Raw genomic sequence first — 20236 nt, 5'->3', positions numbered from 1 at the left:
GCTCGATGCTTGTCTTCAGAGCAAAGCAAATCAAGGTGGGTGGGCATTATTCAATGCCTTGTGTGTATAAAAGTCGTATTTGGGTTCTATATCCCTCAATTCCATTAATCTGGCTCTGTCAATGAAGAACCCAGAATGCCGCTATGCTTTTTGTTACCAATATACCCAAACTCCTATCTATGTAAATGAACCCGGTTTGAGAGTGATATGTGATGTATCTCAAGTTTGCAGAGCAGCAGGTGACGGTTGCGTCGGCTGTGTTTCCTTGGGTGCGCCGACACCTCTTTGAGACTTGCTTCGAGGGGCCTGAGCAGCCCTGCTCTCGCCCATCTTGCCGCCGGCCGCCATGGCGGTTGTATTAGGCTTCTTTCCGCCCTTGCCAGGCCCCTTTTCCGGGTCGACGCCCTTGTTAAGATCAGTCTGTTGGGCAAGCTCGATGAGATTCTCGAGCCCGAGTGCGCGGCAGATCTGAGTGTAGCTCTTGCACTGATTCATCTTTTGGTATGTCGCGCTCTTGCCCGGGACAATCTGACAAAGCAGATATTTTGTGTTGCCGTACTTGTTGTCGACCTCGAGCGCGTACTTGACGTATGTCGCCGCTACCTGCTCCCAGGACGCCAGACCTCCGTCTGCTTCCGCCCTGAAGCAGCTCGAGTTCGCCTCAGCTGCAGTGGCAATCATCGCGCCGTCGACTCCAAACTCCTTGATCAGGTCGACCGCTTGGTCTCGGCTCTCGACGTCACCGTTCATAATGCAAGCAACACCCGCCTCGTGGCATACTTCCGCGACCATGCGAAGCTGCTCACGGATGGCACGCTCTCTGGGACGCATCGGAGTTGTGCGGCAGTGGATCGTGAGGCCAGTGATACCAGTGGCGCAGAGCTTGCGCACGAGGGCTTCGGTCTGTTCGGGTGTGTCCAGGAGGCGAATTTTAACGCTGATTCCAATCTCGAATTCTGGCATAATGTTCGCGACTAGAGCCTCCAGGATTGCGACAAGCTTGTCTGGCGTCTTCAAAAGAGCAGCGCCCATTCCGCCGCTGAGACTGAACGGCTTCGGGCAACCTGCGTTCACGTCGATGCCGGCGACATCACCCGCCACGAGCCTAGCCGCCTGCACTGCCAAGTCCGGGTCTGCCGTTCCGATCTGGAAGATGAGCTTCCCCGCCTCTTTCTCCGGGTGTGTGCTGAAAATCATCGCCTCGGGCATGTGCTTTGGAGGGTTCTTATGACCGAACGAAGGGATCTTGGTAAAGTCGATCGTGTTGGTGACGGGGTTCACTCTGCGCGTCGTGCCGATCATGGCTTTGTCGACGGTCTCGGGGCCTGTTGGACTTGTCAGCGCGATTCCTTGAATGCTCCTCATACTTTTGCAACTTACCCCAGACTAAGTCTGCGCCATAGTGTAAGGCCAGGAGGCGAGAGGGAAGTTCGCCGGAGCGAACCATGGGCGCAAGGACGAGCTTGCCCCTATAGTCCACCCCACGACGAGGGATGGGGACTTTCTTGATTTCTGAACCCATTGTCTTGAGCAGCGTGCGGAAGGACATGGCCAGAGGGAAAAGTCAAGCTACATGGCCTTGAACAAAAGAAATGGGAATGGTCGGCGCAATCCGATGGTTGACTCCTTCGGCGATGCCCTGACGGGCTAGAGTGCATAATGGAGAAAAGTGTCAATGTATCTTATCGATAAGCAAGTACCGGGGTGTGGCGTTCGAGTGAACAAGTAAGGAGGATCACAGACCGAGGAACCTACCAACCATAAAGTGTGTGAGATGCCACGAATTCCATCCTTCTACGGAAAATCTGCCACCAGATGTCCCGAATTACTATCTTGCCTAGTGCGGGCCACTTGATGTTTTGAGTGCTTCTGCTTGCGTTACTCGAGAAAGGTACTTGGCTGCTGGCAGTTCTCTAGATTATTCAACTTGGTGTCGCTTAGCCAACTGAATGCGATATGGGCACTGCTTTTGCCTGTCAAATGCCGCCCGCGACTTGAGACCATTGCATCCAGCGAGCCACTTTGATAATTCGATATTTGAAATACTGGATTAGAGAAGTTGTTCTGTTTTGGAGTTTTTGAATAACAATGCAGAAATGTTCTATCAAAGTTTCATTCGTAATTTGTTGTTGGGGATTTTGACCATCTCACTTACAAAACCGAGGCAACAAACTTCCCGCTTGATCATAACAAGTTGCGTCTTACAGCTAAGCATTTTGGAGGTTGTGTTCTAGAAGAAAACTCAACGAATATCAGCTACACGAGCACCAAGTGGGTTCACTCTGGTAGGAAGACACTCGAGTCTTTTGGATGGGTAGCACTCACACACAAGACAGAGGTACCTTCGGAGGTTGAAATCACAATCAACTCAAATAGGCACTGTTTGGAAGCCTTGACCATGTCATATACCTGAACAATTCAGGCATCTCCTTGGGTTGAGACTTGAAAGACATCTGATAGAGACCTTGACACTATGGAGGGGTAACTGAGGGGCAAAGTTGCAGGGGTACATCGGCAAGCTCCAGCCACGGTGAGGCTAGTGAAGAATTTTCTGAAGGCTGCGTTGTCGGCAGGTTGCTGTCGCGACAAAAACATACTGATTGATTCTCCCGGTTTCTTCCTTGCCCCGTCCTAACCAGCAGCAATTGCCTTTACCTAGCCTCTGCAGCCCCGATAGCCGCCAGTACCTCAAACAACGGAACCCAGAGAAAGACCCATCCAGCATCCATCCTGTTCGAACGGCAGCAATTCAGCCACGGCTACAACTCTTAGCGTCTTGCGCAACACTCACCCTCTTTTTGCCATTGAACCTCGGATGAGACCGAAATAGTCTTACCGCAATTGCTGAAGAGTCCTCTGTTGTGTGATATAACTCTAAACGCCACACGCCGAATTCCCCTTTGATCACCCTTTCTTCTACTCTCCTTTGACCGATTTCCCTTCGGCCCGGCCCCAAGGTCACTTTGTATACTACACTACCTACACACATGCCGCTGCTACGAGGCATTAAGCTGCAGCTCCCGTCCCTCCGCAAGACAACTGTCAGCTCTGTCAGCTCATTCACCCCCGTATCCGCACTGCCTCTGCCTCTGCCTTCCACCGCCTGTATTGGTACTGGTCGCCGCGCACTCAGTTTTCGCGTGCCTTCCACCCAACCCAGCCCCGTTTCCACACTCACTCGTCGACCCCCGATTCAGGCCCCGTCCCGGGCCAATCACTCTGCAACCCTGGCGGCACACACCAAGCTAACGTCCGGGTCTCCTACCCCTCCCCCTCCATCCCTCCTTGCATCATCCGCCAACGGCACCCCTCCTCGCCCGTCACAAACTGCTGGTGCCCCCGGTATTAAATCCAAAATTCCCTCCCAACGCACCGCGCAGATTGCCCGTCACTTCTCTACCATCTCAAAGGACTCTGACCCAAGTTTCCATCACCAATCGCCCGCAATGGCTTCCCCCTACTCCCTCCGCAAGGTTGGTGCTCCCAACACCCTCGAGCACCGTGTCTACATCGAGAAGGATGGTGTCCCCGTCTCCCCCTTCCACGATATCCCTCTGTACGCCAACCAGGAGCAGACCATCCTGAACATGGTTGTTGAGATCCCCCCGCTGGACCAACGCCAAGCTCGAGGTAAGTATTCGATTCCTCCCCTCTGTTGTGCCGTGATCGCTATGGTTGCTCTGCCATGAGCATTGTGACACAAGCACGAACAAAACAGGCATGTGACGCTGACCGACAATTCAACCCACAGATCTCCAAGGAGGAGCTCCTCAACCCCATCAAGCAGGACATCAAGAAGGGCAAGCTTCGCTACGTCCGCAACTGCTTCCCCCACAAGGGCTACCTCTGGAACTACGGTGCCTTCCCCCAGGTACGAAGAAAAAATGGCCCCTGAGAAGATATCAGCCTGTGGTCGAGAAAAACAACATCTAACGCTTTGCTCTAGACCTGGGAGGACCCCAACGCCATCCACCCCGAGACCAAGGCCAAGGGTGACAACGACCCGCTCGATGTCTGCGAAATCGGTGAGCTTGTCGGCTACACCGGTCAGGTCAAGCAGGTCAAGGTCCTCGGTGTCATGGCCCTGCTCGACGAGGAGGAGACCGACTGGAAGGTCATCGTTATCGACGTGAACGACCCGCTCGCTCCCAAGCTCAACGACGTTGAGGACGTTGAGCGTCACCTGCCCGGCCTTCTCCGTGCCACCAACGAGTGGTTCCGCATCTACAAGATCCCCGACGGAAAGCCCGAGAACCAGTTCGCCTTCACCGGCGAGTGCAAGAACAAGAGGTTGGTCATTTCAACCGTGAGACTGTCGTTCTTAGCTAACAAAATACCGCAGTTACGCCATGGACGTCGTCCGTGAGTGCGCCGAGGCTTGGGAGAGACTCATCACCGGCAAGACCCAGGCCGGCAGCGTCTCCACGTAAGTTCCTCATCACGCGATACCTTGGCATAGCAAGCCACCTTTTGTCCGAATACCCTTTACTGACAATCTTGTCTTTAGCGGTAACACCACCGTCCAGCAGTCCCCCGCTCTCATCAGCGCCGGTCAGCTTCCTCCTCTGCCCGCTCACGAGGAGCTTCCCGCCGCCAAGATCGACGCCTCCATCGACAAGTGGTTCTTCATCAGCGGTGCCTCCGCATAAGGGATTCCTCCTCCCTCTTGTGTTTTCTTGAATTGGTAGTACCGGCGGATTGCTTTAGCCAGACGAAAGCTCAGACCATATTTTTTTGCGTCGCTTTGTTAGTAGATGTAGTCGAAAACGGAGTCAGAGCTCGAGGGCCCGAAAGGCGTCAACTAGAATACCAAAAAAAGTTAAAGTACCGTAAAATCTGTGTCATTTGAATCGCTGTTTATGACCCAAGTCATGAGCTTCTTGTGATGTCCATATTTTCTATTCGTAGGAGTTGATTCAGTTCCCTGAAGCCTTTTTGTACAACAGCAGTTTGACGGCATCTGCATCACCCGTCAAGTCTTGTTCCAACACACTGAGCCGCCTGACGTAGCCAATCGAGAGAGCCCTATGGGATATCTATCGTCCCCAATTCCAACATAAAACGCCGGGTTTTCGTAACAAAAAAAAGGAATATGCTATAATAGTACACGAATTCTTTTCTCTTTGATCGTTACGTCTAGTCGGTCAAGTCGGCAGCCTTCTGCAGACCGCGAGAGTGTCTGTCCACCTCCTCAATCATGTTCTTGACGCCCATCTTTTCGCAGTCAATCGTAATTTCCTTGCCGTCCTCTATACACACGCAATACGTTAGCCAAAGTTCACGCTTCACGCTCCACCACGTTTGTTTTTTCTGGAGGATTGATGTAGGACATGGGTAGGGGCAGCACGGCAAAGGGGGAACGTACTGAACTTGACATAGAGCGAAGCAGGCTCCGTCGACGTCCGGGGCAGGAGGATAGTCTTGATCGTCGTGCCTGTAGAGCGCGCCGTGGGCGGGATGTTGGACATGAAGAGGCGCGCGGACTTGGCTGCGGGCGAGAAAGGGTTGAACTTTGTCGTGATCTCGGTCATGAATTTGGTAATCATCTTGGGCGGCTCAATTGGGCTCTCGCAGAGAGCTCGTAGAGATATTTGTTTGGTAAGAACCCGGGGATTGGATAGGGTTTCGTCGGTGACGGGGGCTTCGAGGTGTACTTGGAGGCTGATTTGTTCGAATGGGTGGGTGGTTTCAACTTGGACTAGATTCGCAAAGCAATCGTTACGCTCTCGAAGCTGTCGCCAAAAATTTGGGTCGCGTGGCTCGTGTCGGGACTCGGGAGGACGGGGGAAGGAGCTTGGACGCCGCCGCATGTGGCTTGCCGTGCCTCCGGGCTCGAAGACCATGTGGCGCAGAAAGTTGCATATTGGCATAACGGGGGAGATTGATCCCACTGTGCCACACATTTCGTCACCGTGAAAGGCCAGCTTTACGCCCTACCCTGCCTCATTGCACCTTGACTTACAACACTCCTTTTCCCCCTTTTCCGAGAATCTTTCCTCTGCGATTTCCACAAACGACGAAGCGGGCAGGGAGGAACGTAAACGAATCGAAGCAAACGAACCAAATCGCAAAGAACAAAAAGTGGGAAAAGAAGAAGCAAGAAGCCATGTCCTTCGAAGGTCTGCAGGAGCGCCTAACGGCCCTGCAAGAGACCACGACCCAGCTCAAGGAGCTCATCGATCGGCTCCAGAACCTCAAATTCCAGCCGGGATCGGTCCCGCTCGGTAGCGGCGGCACAGCAGCAGGAGCAGATGAGGAGAACAGTGTCAGCGCGGAGCTGAGCTCGGAAATCAGCCAGATCCTCCGGGAGGAGGAGGACGAGCTGGAGCTTCTCGGGGAGGAGGTGGAAGATCTCAGGGACGGCAGGCCGGGGAGCGAGGTGGAACACACAAAGACCCGTCTTAAAGATGGCGTGGAGAGGTTGAAGCAGGAGATCAAGAGGTAAGAATTCCCCCTCACTTTAACTTCGTTCCACGAAGTAATTTCCAGGGAATTTTGGACGGGAAATCAAGAGGTCACTAACACGCAATGTCACACATAGTTCACGAATCACCTTCCGCAAGGCGCAACTCGCAGCTCGGCGCAACCTCTCCCAGGCCCAGCGCCTCGAGCGCGAACTCCTCATCCAATCCTACTCGCAGCCCGTTTCCGAAGCGTCCTCGCCGTCCCTCAGCGCGCAACAGAAGCCCGACGTCATCCGCCACCGACAGGTCCACCAGACGACGAACAAGAACAACACGAGCTCCCTGACAGAGGAGGACAAACAGACGGTCGGCGCCAGCGGCAACGTCACCAGCGCGCTGCGGCGCACGCACGACCTCATCGCGGCGGAGCTGGCCCGTAGCGAGTTTGCGCACCAGACGCTGACCGAGTCCTCGGCGGCGTTGGCGCAGCTCGACGACTCGTACGGCTCGCTCGACACGATGCTGGCGAGCTCCAAGGACCTGCTGGGCACGCTGCTCCGCTCGAACAAGAGCGATACGTGGTACCTCCAGACGGCGCTCTACATGCTCATGGCGACGGGTGCGTGGTTGCTATTCCGGAGGTTGCTGTATGGGCCGATGTGGTGGCTGGTCTGGCTGCCATTGCGTCTGGTGTATAACCTCACCGTCGGCGGCGGCGGAGCGGTGGTCAAGTACGCCGGGTCCGGAAGCCCGTCCGAGGCCGTGGTGGTAAACGAGGGCAAGATTGATGTCGAGGGTTTACCAGATGAGTCGCTGCCTACCATTGAAGTCGGACGGCAGCCGCAGCGATCGGCGGTCGGTGGAGATCCCGAGTCGCTGGTTGAGAAGGTGGGTAAGATCGTGGAGGAGATGCCGGCTGAGATCGGCGAGGAGACGGCGGTAGACGAAGGTGAGCCGCTAGAGGGTGAGGCCGTTGTTGGCCAGGTGCCCGATGATGAGCTGAAGCAAGGGGTGCAAGAAGAGATTAGGCAACGAGACGAGCTCTAAGTAAGGTAGTCAGGCGACCAGATGTCGAGGGGCTACTGTTGCGAAACGCCTAAGTGGTCTCGGTGAAAGAAGAAATATCATCACATGGACAATGATTTTGATCTCCGGCACTCGTACGTTTGACCCAGGTTGCGACGTGGTAGCTGTATTGCTGTGAGGCCTAAACTAAGCGGTGCCGTTGCAAGTCTGGAGAAGCGCCCAAGGCGCCGTTTCTTTGTCCATCATGTATGTGGCATTCCATCGTAACGGCCAGGCCGCGATGAGGAATTTGGCAATTACGATTTTCGCAGACTGGCGCATCTCGAAGCCTTACCCCGGCTCCAAAGTTCGTCCCAAGAAGCACCCTTTAGAGCTTATTTCAAGAAGCGCCGTTCTAACTTCTAGAAAGGAGAAGTGACATGGGAAGCCGGGTGGTTTAGCAGCCAATGACATGCTGCGATCGTGAGGCAGGGATGTGCCTTTTCTCTGCCACGTTCTCCAGTGCATTGAACTTGGGCTCCAGGGAGGAGCATAGAAAGGGCCGGAGCGGTCTAGTGTTCGGACGGGGGAGGACGGCATGACGTTGTGAAATTTCCGTTCTCTGGGATTGAGCAACAGGGAGCAAAGTCGGACATGCCGTGGGATTTGGTTTTGGTGAGACCCATTACCAACAAATGTTGCCATCGAAAATATGTAGGCCGATGTTGTAGTAGTTACTCGAGGGCCCGAATATACGAGACAACCCGTAGCAGACTGCACACGACCCAAGACGACAAAAGGTGTACCTAGCGATGTCTCATTCATCGCCAAATTCTCCGACTGCCTACTGCAAACGGGAGTCAGAAGAACTGAAATGGTGCATCGCCACAGGCGGAGGCTTGACGGCGCTTCCTCTGGGCGGGCCATGACCCGTAACGCAAGTCCAACGGCTCTACGGCACGGCATTGGTGTGTTGGGGAGGTGTCGTGTGGCACTGTCTATAGGATGCAGATCAAAGATCGTTCATTGAGCGATGTGGTTGCTGGGCATCTCGTATTCATGCAGAATCCGCTTCATACGAAATCCAATGAGGCGAAATGTATTTCTGGGATCGTTGGTCATATTCTCAATCTCACTGCAGCTGGCAACGGCACTTGGGTCTCTGGGAGCACGTTGTGTATAATCAGCACTCGCAGGCCCGTGTAAGTGGTTGGCCTGACGGGTAACGGCATATGACGATGATCGGCTGTCGGTCGGGAATAGAGTAGACCCAAATGAAGCCGGACGAACATGAGCTCGTTTGGACGGATATCCATCCCGTCCTGTAAAGAGCCGTCACTAGGAGGTGCTTCGAAACGAATCTAGGTCGCAGGGGGGAGGACTCTCAGTGGACTGATGGATCTTCATGACCCGTCACCGGTGTCGCCCCTTGGCCGACAGATGAGCAAAGTGCCAAACGCTGTTGACTATTCACCATTTCACCGCAGTTGGCCGTCCCACCATCCGCAAGAAAACTTGGCGGCAGGTTGAGACTCGCTCAGGTTCCGACGTTCCGTCTCATCTAGTGCTCATCTTGGGTCTCTGGAATGGCTGTTCAGGTGCTAGTCGGCAGCGCATCTCAGCTTTCTCAGGTACCCGATGGAGCGCTTGCGCAGTGGTATAGAGTGTGGCGCTCCAGCGCTTTGTCCGGTCGACAGGTCGACAGCGCTGGTCGTCCGGCCCCTGAGACAAGGGCAAGTGCCCTCGGCCAATGGCACGGTGCCATTAGCCAGGAAACCCTGCATTACTCGAGGAGACGCGCCAGGGTCGTGTCACGCTGGTCGTTGAGCATTCGTCCGTGAAAATCGTCTGTTTTCTTTCCTTCTGCTAATGTTTTCCCTGTGCTTGGCTGTCAACATCGTCTGAACGGTTTTCTTCTCTAATACCACACAGGCACAAGTAAGCCTCTGCAGCTATATTGCCGTGGGTGCATCGATAGCGTGCTGTATGGGTACAGGGCTCAAATTGAGGCGTTAATGCCTCGAATACCAAATTCAATGTGTCAAATGAGACCTTGTATCCGCGTGGTGGTGGTGGACGGAGGCTAAAGTTGTGGCGAGGTTCGATCGAAGGCCTCGACAAAATGCAGAGGGGAATACGAACAGACCACCAGACCAACGGCCCTCCACACTGATGTAATACCTAGCTGGCCTTGGACCCGGCAAGTCCTGTGGATGGAGACATTGCAAGGGACGAGACAGCTGACAATTGGCTCGCCGTTGCAAACAATGAGAGGAGATTCGAAGAGGCCCTGGCAATCCTGGCAGAGGGAGAGAGCAAAAAGTCAAAGTGCAATTTTAAAATTGGGATTAAACAGTTAGTCCGGGCCCACTTTGGCAGGCATGGTTGGTCTGCAAGTGCTGCACCTCGTTTCTGGACCGGGAGTATTTTCTCGCTCTTGCTTTCGCTTTCGATGCGGACGGGAGGGAAGAAGGAAGTGGGCTCTCTCCTCCGTGCCTCCTTCCTAGTGTATCCGTAAGTTCCTGCCTTACTTCGAAAAGGCTCAAAGTGCCTAACCTTAAGGCTATATGCGGTACGTACCTGCCTTAGGTCACGTCCTGACCTCAGTCCATGGCGCAGGTCCCAATCTTTCCCCAGACGCGGCGCGATCCAATTCGATCGTCAACCTCCATCCAACCTTGCTTTGGGCTCCCCTTTTTTCGCTTGTGTTTGGCTTTTGAGTCCTTCCGCCCACATCAACAACAAGGGACGGGGGCAACCGGCTATGAGTCGAGTCACAAGTCACAAGCTCAACCCGAAGGAGAATCAGGTCTTGTTGGCCGGCTTGGCTTCTAGTACGTGGTGCTGCTCCGTACCTAGTACTTACTTTGCTCTCTTGGTCGTCGTCTCCTGCTAATACCTAGTGTACGCAGTAAAACTTTCCAGGTCCTCGTTGAGCCCACACCCTGTCTACCCACCCCAGAATCCGCCCTTGCAAGTTGCGTGCAGACACAAGCGTGTTCCCGGCCCATCGACACACGAAGAACATCAATGGGCCACACAACTTTGCAGCTGAAGAGGTGAAGGGGGTGGGTGGGCAGCGCAGGGAAGAGGCCACACTACCAAGGCTAATCATAGCATGGCACCTGGGGGCGCGCCTTGGCTTGTCACCCCGAGCGGGAAAAGGTCGACATTGGATCCAGAGATGGATTTTCGCTCGGAACACTGCACACTATTAAACCCACCTCCAGTCCATCCACTCTGTTCCTGGTCTCCCTTCCTTTCCTCCCTCCCTCTCTAGCCTCTGCCATACACTCGTTGCTCGATCACCTGTTTCAAAACGCCTACATTCGCTGTTTGTGTCCGGACATCAACAACTTACACCATTCTTAATACACCCGTGTAACACCACAAACCAACTATTACCAGTCAAGATGCGTTTCACCTCCATCATCGTCACCGGCGCTTTCGCCGTCCTGGCCGCCGCCCAGTCTACCACCACCACCTCCGCTTCCGCTGCCTCCTCCGCCCAGGCTGTCATCGAGAAGTGCCTGTCTGGCTGCCCTGCTACCGACGTCAACTGCCAGGCCAAGTGTATCTCTGTACGTTGAGGAACCCAAATACGGCGCCATCCCGATGAAATTTCAAGAAACGACTAACACATGGTGCTCACAGGTCCCCAACCCCAACGAGGACCAGGTCAACAAGACCACCGCCTGCGTCGCCAAGTGTGATCAGGGTGACGGATCTGCAGCTCAGACTGAAAAATACGCCCAATGCACCCAGAAGTGTATCGCTGAGAACTACTTCAGCAGCGGCGCTACCCCCGCTGCCACCGCTGGATCTGGATCCGGCTCGGGCTCAAGCGGTAGCGCAACTGCTGCCACTGCTACCGGTTCCGCCGCCACCGGCTCTGCCTCTGGCACTGCCACCCGCGCTTCCGGCTCATCTGCTGCCTCTGGCACCGAGGCTGCTTCCAGCTCATCATCTACCGCCAACGCTGCTGCCCCCGCCCTGGTTGGCTCTGCTTCATTCGGTGTTATTGGTCTCATCGGCGCCGCTCTCCTTATCTAAATACCTTGGACATTCGGAGGATGAACATAAAAGGTGGATGAGAAGATGAGTGGGATGAATGTATGGATTCACGGAGAGGGGTATATACCATTTGGGAGACGATTGCTATATATGTGGTCAATGATTTAATAGGCAGATTACAAGGATATGCGTTAATGTTACTAGCGGACACCAACGTCTGCCAAACTTCAATATCACAATATCTTCCTCATACTTCGTGTGCAATTGAAGAGGGTCATCTTTCTGCGTGACATATGGTACATGTATCGTGTTGAACGCATGTTCCAAGTCATGAGGGTTCCCGAGGCGATGACTACTTGCAACGACATATTGTTCTGGTGCGCAACGCGATTTGCTTCTTGACGGGCGGCGGTCTGGTTTCAGACACAAGTACTCCGTTAGTGACCCCTATTAAATTGTTCATTGTAGGGACGTCACAAGACCTCCCCCGTCAGATCGATTTCTTTAACTTTTAATCTTCCATCAGGACCGGGTAGGAACAGTTACTGGAATGTCGCTGATCCAGGGAATGCCCAACTGTTTCATTTCAACAGCCAATTGGAAGAGATAATCCAAGCTACGCAACGTCCTCGTTAGCATATTTCCACGCTTTCTTTTGCGAGACAGATAATTGTTACGAGGGAAAATCAGGAACAAGGGATGAGGGAATAGGAGGAATGTTTCCAAGATGGGAAGAGCAGGTTTCCGTCCCGATTTTCTGTTACGGGGAGAGAGACATGATAGTCTCATTCTCCCGGAGGAGGGACTTAGACTCACCTCTCACACTGCGTCTTGGCCTTGTGGACGTTGTCGCCCCAGACGTAGACGCCGTGCCTCCGCACCAGCACGGCGTAGGTATCGGGGTACTTGTCCATGGCCTCCTCGAGGAACTCGGTCAGGTCTTCCTCGTGGGCCGTGTTCTCGATGACGGGGATCCGGAGGGTGTCGTGGTACCCGAGGTTCCCCTGCTTTTGAAATCCCTTTCCGAAGCCCTTGATCTGTTCAATGTTGTTGATCTCAAACAGCCTGTCGTTGCCGCCGGCGCGGGCCTGACCCTCGAGGATGAGAGTGACGAGCACGGCCCAGTGGGAGTGCGTGTGGATGCAGCAGCCGGCGCCGCGGCGGGTGAAGGCGGCGAGGAAGAGAGGGGTGCACTGGGAGGGCTTGTAGGAGGGCGGGGAGCGGAGGTAGACGCGGTTCTTGAGGGATGCTTCTTGAGCGGCGAGGGAGAGGACGTAGATGTCCTGGGGCTTCATGAGTTCTTTTTGGACGCCTGAGGGGGCGAGGTAGACGAGGTCGCTGGGAGGGTGTAAGTGAGAGTCATGGTTTTGGCGTTTTGTTTCTTTTCGTGTGTATGTTCACCGTGTGTGAGGTGAAGTTTGTGAGCGAGGGGTATGATGCGATGTTTGTCTCCTTCGTGTATGGAAATGAGGAAGCAAGTAGTGATTATCGAATGAGATATGGACAAACATAGCCCTTTTACAAGTACGACTTGAGATTTATGGACTTACTCATCTCGAATGGAGCAGCCACCACCGGTGCCAGTAACCCAGCCTAGTGTCCAAAACTTTGCGCACAGCGAAGGAATGAGATTCGCGGGGTGGTTCGGGTCGTTGGAGGTGACGAGCATGTCGGGGTTCTCAATCTCAGTTGTGGACGCCATGGTGGGCTGGCTTTCTGAGATGAGTTTCGCGGGGTAATTTGGGTAGTTGAACGGGGGTAGTCGAATTCTAAGACTGTGTTATCCTCGATTCGGCTCCCGCTAGAACTTGTAGATGGCAGTAAAGAATACGGAGGTCCTAGTTCGAGGGTACAAAACTGTTTATCGGGTATCCAGGAAAATTTGAGCTCGCGTTTGCGATAGATTTACTCAGTAAAACCAAGTTTCTCTCACAAGAGTCGGGAAATTTTCTTACCAGCCACACGAGCGTGAGGCTGAGTGAGGTGAGAGGAGAGTTGAGCCAGTGGCAGTTGTCGACTTCCCCACATGGCAAGCACGCAAAGACACGGAACGCTCCTCCTCCACGCCCAAAGAGTTACGACTTACGAGACAGTGACAGAGGCTATTGCGATTGGTCAATCCGCGCCATCTCGCAGCTTTCTCTGAACTCGGGTCCATCGCCGCCCCAATTACAAATGGGCGCCTGCAGGTCATAGCTGGTAAATGCGATGGCGGACTTCACAAAGCCTCTTAGGACGGCACGGGTACACGCATTGGCAAAAGGAGACGGATACCAACAGGTGGTGCTAGAAGAGATGATGAGACAAACTGGTGAAGAATCGGCGGCTAGTCCGGTCAGTGGTTGAGGCTGATTAGGCGTCCTGCAGGTGATGCGGAAAAAAAAGAGGACACCTAGCCTTTTTCCGACGACGCCTGAACGCCCACGTTTCTATTTATCCTGTCGAGTGGGGAGCGCCCACCTCAACGCCCTTACTCAGGAGGAAGGGGGAAGCTTTCGTGAGATATTAGGACAAATTAGAAGCCTGACTCCTGTTATATTAAATCCGCAAACACGCCTGCCCGAAATGGACATCGTTTCGATCAATCGAGCCTATGAAACTCAGCCAGGATCGTGTCTTGCCAGTGTCAATCAGGCGCTGGCTTGGACCGAGGCATATCTGTGCATTTTCGCAGTCTTGTCTGCTCAATGCGCACCCATATTACTATCCTGGTCGACAGTTTGTAATATTAGTAAAGCAGTGAATGGCAATGGCAGCTCCAATGGCGCGGCACTGATACAGTCCATCTCGAGACATTTCGGGACCAGCCGCCAACCTGAGATGCTAGCCTCGATTGAATCGCGACACATCGCAGAGTGCATGCTCCTGAGAGCGATACACCAGTGGCTCCTCTCTCTCAGTCTTCCTTTCGTCTTCCACCACCTGAGGTGCAAAAGTAAAGGATGGCAACCCAGCCAAGGTCGGAAGAGCTCAGTCCATCAACCAGGATCAGCAATTGAGACTTTGGAAGCTCGTCGAAGCACCATGAATATCCCCCTCCTTCCCTTCACTGTTAGAACCAGTGGATCCCGTTCCGTCGCCAAGGGCCCCCGCACTTTCCTCACCTCACCGAGCCACAGTCCGCAGCCCGCATGTCATTGTCAGCAGAAGCAGCCCACTGAAAAAGGTACCGTAGCGGCTTTGCATTGGCTACACCGGGCTGCGGTGGGCAGCGGCGTGCTACCCCGACGACCCCTGAAGCTAGGTAGCGGACTGCATGCTACGGCAACTGCTCTCGCTGCTGGTCCCCCCGAAAATTCTCCAATTTTCTGGGAATTTGATTGGCTCAGAACCTCTGCCTTGCCGAACCTTACCCCGACGGGCCACACCTTAGTGAGCTCTCCCCTACCTGGCCTCTTTTTCGGGTGCCTCTGCTTTTGGTCGCTGAGGTTTTGCTGGGGACCTTTACCGCAAAAAAAGGACACGTTGAGCACAACCCGCTTGCGCGTGCCTGCCTCACGGACTGATAAATCCGTCGTCTTCCTCGCCCCATTCCTCCTTCCGAAACTCTTTTCCCTCTCCTTGGGAATTTCCTCCTCGAAAATACCAATCCTCTCTATCCACCGCGACCGGGAGCCCTTTCTTACCCTTTTGTCATTCAATTGACAATCTTTCCTTTACAACCCAACAGCTTTAACGCTACTTACCTCCCCCCTCATCTACCTGAACCCGACTGAAGCCGAGACACCGATACCACACATTCTCGCCCACCATGAAGTTCAACGCTGCTGCGTTGTCCGCCGCGGCAATGTTCGCTGGCGCCTACGCCGACGATGCTCAGAAGGTCCTCAGTGAGGATAAGACCTCCACTGCCGCTGAGTCCTCTACCTCGGTCGCTCCCCAGCTGTCCACCTTCACGGTAAGTTCTTCCCTTTTCATTGCCAGTGGCTTTCTTTGTTGCTCCGAGTGAAGCCTCCTCCCCCTCACTGGTCATTCGCTGCAGTCTCATGCTTGACGCATGAGCTCAATGCACAATGGGAACGGGCTGGGGGCCGCTCTTTGGAGCTTCTCCGCACCTGCTCTACCCGCAATGAAATAAGCAATTATCTGACAATGGCTTTTAATTCTACAGCCTACCGCCCTGAAGGCTCCTTTCTTGGAGCAGTTCACCGACGATTGGGAGACCCGCTGGAGCCCTTCTCACGCCAAGAAGGACTCCAAGGATGACGAGGAATGGGCCTACGTTGGCGAGTGGTCCGTCGAGGAGCCTACCGTCTACAAGGGCATGGAGGGCGACAAGGGTCTTGTTGTCAAGAACCCCGCCGCTCACCACGCCATCTCGGCCAAATTCCCTAAGAAGATTGACAACAAGGGCAAGACCCTCGTTGTTCAGTACGAAGTCAAGCTTCAGAGTAAGTTTCCGGTTCCTGTGCTCATACTACGACCTTACAACAGAGTGCTAACAATCTTTCCTTCTCAGACGGTCTTGAGTGCGGTGGTGCTTACCTCAAGCTTCTCCGTGAGAACAAGGCTCTCCACTCCGAGGAGTTCTCGAACGCCACTCCCTATGTGATCATGTTCGGTCCCGATAAGTGCGGCCACACCAACAAGGTTCACTTCATCTTCAACCACAAGAACCCCAAGACTGGTGACTACGAGGAGAAGCACCTTACCTCTCCCCCCACCGCTCGCATTGTCAAGACCACCGAGCTCTACACTCTCATTGTCCACCCCAACAACACTTTCATCATCCAGCAGAACGGCGAGCAGGTCAAGACCGGCTCCCTTCTTGAGGACTTCTCCCCCTCCGTCAACCCTGAGAAGGAGATTGACGACGCCAAGGATTCCAAGCCTGAGGACTGGGTCGATGAGGCCCGTATCGCCGACCCCGAGGCCAAGAAGCCCGAGGAATGGGATGAGGACGCCCCCTACGAGATTGTCGACGAGGAGGCCACCAAGCCCGAGGACTGGCTCGAGGATGAGGCTCAGACCATCCCTGACCCTGAGGCCCAGAAGCCCGAGGACTGGGACGATGAGGAGGATGGTGACTGGGTCGCCCCTACCGTTCCCAACCCCAAGTGCACTGAGGCTTCTGGCTGTGGCCCCTGGACCAAGCCCATGAAGAAGAACCCTGATTACAAGGGCAAGTGGACCGCGCCTTACATCGACAACCCCGCCTACAAGGGCGTCTGGGCTCCCCGCAAGATTAAGAACCCCGACTACTTCGAGGACAAAACCCCTGCCAACTTCGAGCCCATGGGCGCTGTAAGTATTCCCGATAATGTACTGGTAAATCTTCCGCCTGCTAACGAATGAACCAACAGATTGGCTTCGAGATCTGGACCATGCAGAACGACATCCTCTTCGACAACATCTACATTGGCCACTCTGTTGAGGATGCTGCCAAGCTTGCCGAGGAGACCTTCAAGGAGAAGCACCCCATTGAGCAGCTCGCTGAGCTCGCCGACAAGCCCAAGGAAGCCGAGAAGCCCAAGTCCCCCAACGACCTCAAGTTCCTTGACGATCCCGTTCACTTCATCAAGGAGAAGCTTGACCTCTTCATCACCATTGCCCAGAAGGACCCCATCCAGGCCGTCAAGTTCGTTCCCGAGGTTGCTGGCGGTATCGGTGCTCTTCTTGTCACTCTCATTGCCATCATTGTCGGCATTGCCAGCTCCGGTGGTGCTCCTCCCGCTGCCCAGAAGGCCGCGGCTGATGCCAAGGACAAGGCGAAGGAGGTCAAGGACAAGGCCGCCAAGGCTGTTGCCTCCGGCGCCGACGTCGCGAAGGACGCTACCAAGCGCAACACCCGCAGCTCGTCTTAGATGGGAGGGGTTCTTGCGATTGAATTGTGAATTAGTTTGCTTTCTCTTTGATATCGTCGCCGGGAGAAGGCCAGAGGCCTAAAGGTATCGTGCTTTAACATAAGCACAACAGTGATATCAGGAACCGAAGAGAATCATGGATGCTGCTTTTTTCAGCTTAACTCCCTCATTCTATGCCTGTTTTTGGTCATCGAGGAACAGACAGAGAGCATGGCGTAGGTGTATTCTAGCTACTCAAAAAAACAAGGGATTGATTACAACATTCCGTTCCGATTTCAGATGTGATGTGATATGAGATGTTAAAAGTGAAATGTCATTGTGTTCCAGGTCCATCCCGTCATCTCAAGATAAGGTAATCAGCTCCGCGGTCAAATGTGGCCCCCGGTCTCCCGCTATGAAGGTCTCAGATCCACCAGCCGCTTCTCCGCCGCATACGCAGTAGGGTGATACGCTGTTTACGCCGTTTACGCCGGCGGAGAGCGCCCACCTGACGCTTGTAGCACCAAAAAGCACGGTTCCCTCTCGGCATAAGGCGGCATTGGGGCCGGCTTCGGCTGGGAGGAGTCAACTGGGAGCTTGGGGGAAACTGGGCAGGGATTCTGGAATCAGTGGCAGCCATGGCAGCGTTATCTTACCCCACCTCAACCTTTCCCCACACTCTGGGAGCTCGCCGAGTTCCCTGGGACTTTATAAGGGACTACGATGTCGCTCGACTCCGGTTCCCGCGTCTCCTGTGAAAGAAGTGGCTGGCAATTGGCTTGAGACGAACGATCCCAAGACGACGGAGCGGACAGTTTGTTGTTCTTGCAGTGTGTAGCACTATCTGTCTCTAGTTTACCCAATCGTTGGCTCTTGTCAGAGACCTCTCTCCTATACCCTTCCTCTTCGTCCTTCTCCTCCTCTCACCTCTTCTCCCTTTTTCTTCTTCTTTCACAATGCGTCGGGCATTCACTCGAAGCATTACTACCGGTGCTGGCCGAACCTCTAGAGCATCTCTCACCCGCTCATCACTTCTCTTCTCAAAGCCTACCATCATGGCCTCCTCCGGCTCGCCCACCTCCGCCGTCGCGGCGAGGAGGATACACGCCACGGCGAAGCACCTCAACGCCGCCCTGGACTCGACGGCCGAGTCCTACCCCAACACGCACGAGAAGATCGCCAAGCCAGTGGACACCCCCTTCTTTTTGGACAACAAGTTCATGACCTCGGCCGCGACCGACTTCATCGACCTCCACGACCCGGCCACCAACAACCTCGTCACCCGCGTGCCGCAGATGACCACCGAGGAGCTGCAGTCCGCTGTAGACTCGGCTGAGAAGGCCTTCCCCAAGTGGCGTGCCATGAGCGTCCTCGCCCGCCAGCAGATCATGTTCAAGTTCGTCGCCCTCATCCGCGAGAACTGGGACCGTCTGGCGGCGAGCATCACTCTCGAGCAGGGCAAGACGTTTGCCGACGCCAGGGGTGATGTTCTCCGTGGTCTGCAGGTTGCCGAGGCCGCCTGTGGTGCGCCTGAGCTCTTGAAGGGCGAGGTGTTGGAGGTGGCCAAGGACATGGAGACGAGAAGCTACCGCGAGCCTTTGGGCGTTGTGTCTGCCATCTGCCCCTTTAGTAAGTGAACCTGGCATGATTTCTTTGTTGGAAAGACGACGGCGAAGAATTGAAGCTAACAGGAACTAGACTTCCCCGCCATGATTCCCCTCTGGTGCATCCCCATCGCGACCGTCACCGGCAACACCCTCATCCTCAAGCCCTCGGAGCGTGACCCCGGCGCGGCCATGATCCTCGCCGAGCTCGTCCAAAAGGCCGGCTTCCCCGAGGGCGTCGTCAACGTCGTCCACGGCGCCCACAAGACGGTGGACTTCATCCTCGAGGACCCCGTCATCAAGGCCGTCAGCTTCGTCGGCGGTAACAAGGCCGGCGAGTACATCTTCAACAAGGGCTCCGCCCACGGCAAGCGCGTCCAGGCCAACCTCGGCGCCAAGAACCACGCCGCCGTCCTGCCGGACTGCAACAAGAACCACTTCCTCAACAGCGTCGTCGGCGCGGCCTTTGGCGCCGCCGGCCAGCGCTGCATGGCTCTCAGCACCCTCGTCCTCGTTGGTGAGACAAAGGAGTGGCTCCCCGAGCTGGCCGAGCTGGCCAAGAAGCTCAAGGTCGACGGCGGCTTCGAGGCCGGTGCCGACCTCGGCCCCGTCATCTCCCCGCACAGCAAGCAGCGCATCGAGAGCCTGATCCAGAGCGCCGAGGACGAGGGCGCCACCATTCTCCTCGATGGCCGCGGCTACAAGCCCGCAAAGTACCCCAACGGCAACTGGGTCGCGCCTACCATCATCACCAACGTGACGCCCGAGATGAAGTGCTACACGGAGGAGATCTTTGGCCCCGTCCTCGTCTGCCTCAACGTCGACACGCTCGACGAGGCCGTCGCGCTCATCAACAAGAACGAATACGGCAACGGCACCGCCATCTTCACCCGCTCCGGCGCCACCGCCGAGGCCTTCCGCCGCAACATTGAGGCCGGCCAGGTTGGAATCAACGTGCCCATCCCCGTCCCTCTGCCCATGTTCTCCTTCACCGGCAACAAGAAGAGTGTTGCCGCGGGCGGCGCCAACACGTTCTACGGACGTCCCGGTATTTCCTTCTTGACGCAGCAGAAGACGGTTACGTCCTTCTGGGCGTCTGCCGACGCGATTTCGCAAAAGGCTGATGTGTCGATGCCTACCCATTCATGAGTCTGTGTTGTGTTGAAGTAAGGAAGGGGGTGGTGGGGATGGTGCGTATGTGCCTTTGAGCCGAGCACAGGATGATGTCATTGAGCACGTACTGGATGATTGCTATGGTTTTTATGAGAAAGTAGTGGCTAGTTGAAAACGTCGGCATGGCAAAAATGATGGGGACTAGGGAAGATTTCGAGAAGAGTAGCCACACATATAAAAAAAAAAGAATTAAACAAATTTTCAAACAAATCCCATGGGTCGCACCCATATGTATGCCATTATCCTTGGTGAG

At 54.8% G+C, this 20236-nt stretch overlaps 8 protein-coding genes across 8 annotated transcripts; 5 read left to right on the top strand and 3 right to left on the bottom strand.

Annotated features, from left to right (window-relative positions):
• Nucleotides 1-219: 219 nt before the first annotated feature.
• Nucleotides 220-1549, bottom strand: dus2 (tRNA-dihydrouridine synthase 2; the record flags this gene model as incomplete). Its single annotated transcript, XM_053187695.2, has 2 exons — nt 220-1325; nt 1381-1549. The coding sequence occupies 2 exons, from the start codon at nt 1547-1549 to the stop codon at nt 220-222; spliced, it is 1275 nt and encodes a 424-aa protein (XP_053055199.2).
• Nucleotides 1550-3446: 1897 nt separating this feature from the next.
• On the top strand, nt 3447-4649 carry IPP1 (Inorganic pyrophosphatase; the record flags this gene model as incomplete). The annotated part of the gene is made up of 6 exons (XM_065756479.1): nt 3447-3556; nt 3600-3630; nt 3752-3871; nt 3947-4290; nt 4343-4426; nt 4508-4649. 6 exons carry the CDS (start codon nt 3447-3449, stop codon nt 4647-4649), a joined length of 831 nt encoding a protein of 276 aa, XP_065614848.1.
• Nucleotides 4650-5136: 487 nt separating this feature from the next.
• Nucleotides 5137-5546, bottom strand: MRPL44 (mitochondrial 54S ribosomal protein mL53; the record flags this gene model as incomplete). The annotated part of the gene is made up of 2 exons (XM_053187697.1): nt 5137-5249; nt 5366-5546. 2 exons carry the CDS (start codon nt 5544-5546, stop codon nt 5137-5139), a joined length of 294 nt encoding a protein of 97 aa, XP_053055201.1.
• A 560-nt stretch (nt 5547-6106) lies between these two features.
• On the top strand, nt 6107-7451 carry SEC20 (Protein transport protein sec20; the record flags this gene model as incomplete). The annotated part of the gene is made up of 2 exons (XM_053187698.2): nt 6107-6441; nt 6542-7451. 2 exons carry the CDS (start codon nt 6107-6109, stop codon nt 7449-7451), a joined length of 1245 nt encoding a protein of 414 aa, XP_053055202.2.
• Nucleotides 7452-10822: 3371 nt separating this feature from the next.
• On the top strand, nt 10823-11462 carry N0V96_002261 (uncharacterized protein; the record flags this gene model as incomplete). Its single annotated transcript, XM_053187699.1, has 2 exons — nt 10823-10990; nt 11064-11462. The coding sequence occupies 2 exons, from the start codon at nt 10823-10825 to the stop codon at nt 11460-11462; spliced, it is 567 nt and encodes a 188-aa protein (XP_053055203.1).
• A 483-nt stretch (nt 11463-11945) lies between these two features.
• On the bottom strand, nt 11946-13125 carry MDE1 (Methylthioribulose-1-phosphate dehydratase; the record flags this gene model as incomplete). Its single annotated transcript, XM_053187700.2, has 3 exons — nt 11946-12039; nt 12240-12761; nt 12974-13125. 3 exons carry the CDS (start codon nt 13123-13125, stop codon nt 11946-11948), a joined length of 768 nt encoding a protein of 255 aa, XP_053055204.2.
• Nucleotides 13126-15174: 2049 nt separating this feature from the next.
• Nucleotides 15175-17227, top strand: N0V96_002259 (uncharacterized protein; the record flags this gene model as incomplete). The annotated part of the gene is made up of 4 exons (XM_053187701.2): nt 15175-15321; nt 15535-15814; nt 15883-16667; nt 16727-17227. The coding sequence occupies 4 exons, from the start codon at nt 15175-15177 to the stop codon at nt 17225-17227; spliced, it is 1713 nt and encodes a 570-aa protein (XP_053055205.2).
• A 935-nt stretch (nt 17228-18162) lies between these two features.
• On the top strand, nt 18163-19959 carry ALD6_1 (aldehyde dehydrogenase (NADP(+)) ald6; the record flags this gene model as incomplete). Its single annotated transcript, XM_053187702.2, has 2 exons — nt 18163-18835; nt 18905-19959. 2 exons carry the CDS (start codon nt 18163-18165, stop codon nt 19957-19959), a joined length of 1728 nt encoding a protein of 575 aa, XP_053055206.2.
• Nucleotides 19960-20236: the final 277 nt, after the last annotated feature.

This window comes from Colletotrichum fioriniae (assembly GCF_027942845.1).
Source record: "Colletotrichum fioriniae strain IMI 355084 chromosome Unknown scaffold_2, whole genome shotgun sequence".
In the NCBI taxonomy this organism is placed as follows: domain Eukaryota; kingdom Fungi; phylum Ascomycota; class Sordariomycetes; order Glomerellales; family Glomerellaceae; genus Colletotrichum; species Colletotrichum fioriniae.
The sequence above is the reverse complement of the archived record's forward strand: the minus strand, read 5'-3'. Positions and strand labels throughout refer to the sequence as shown.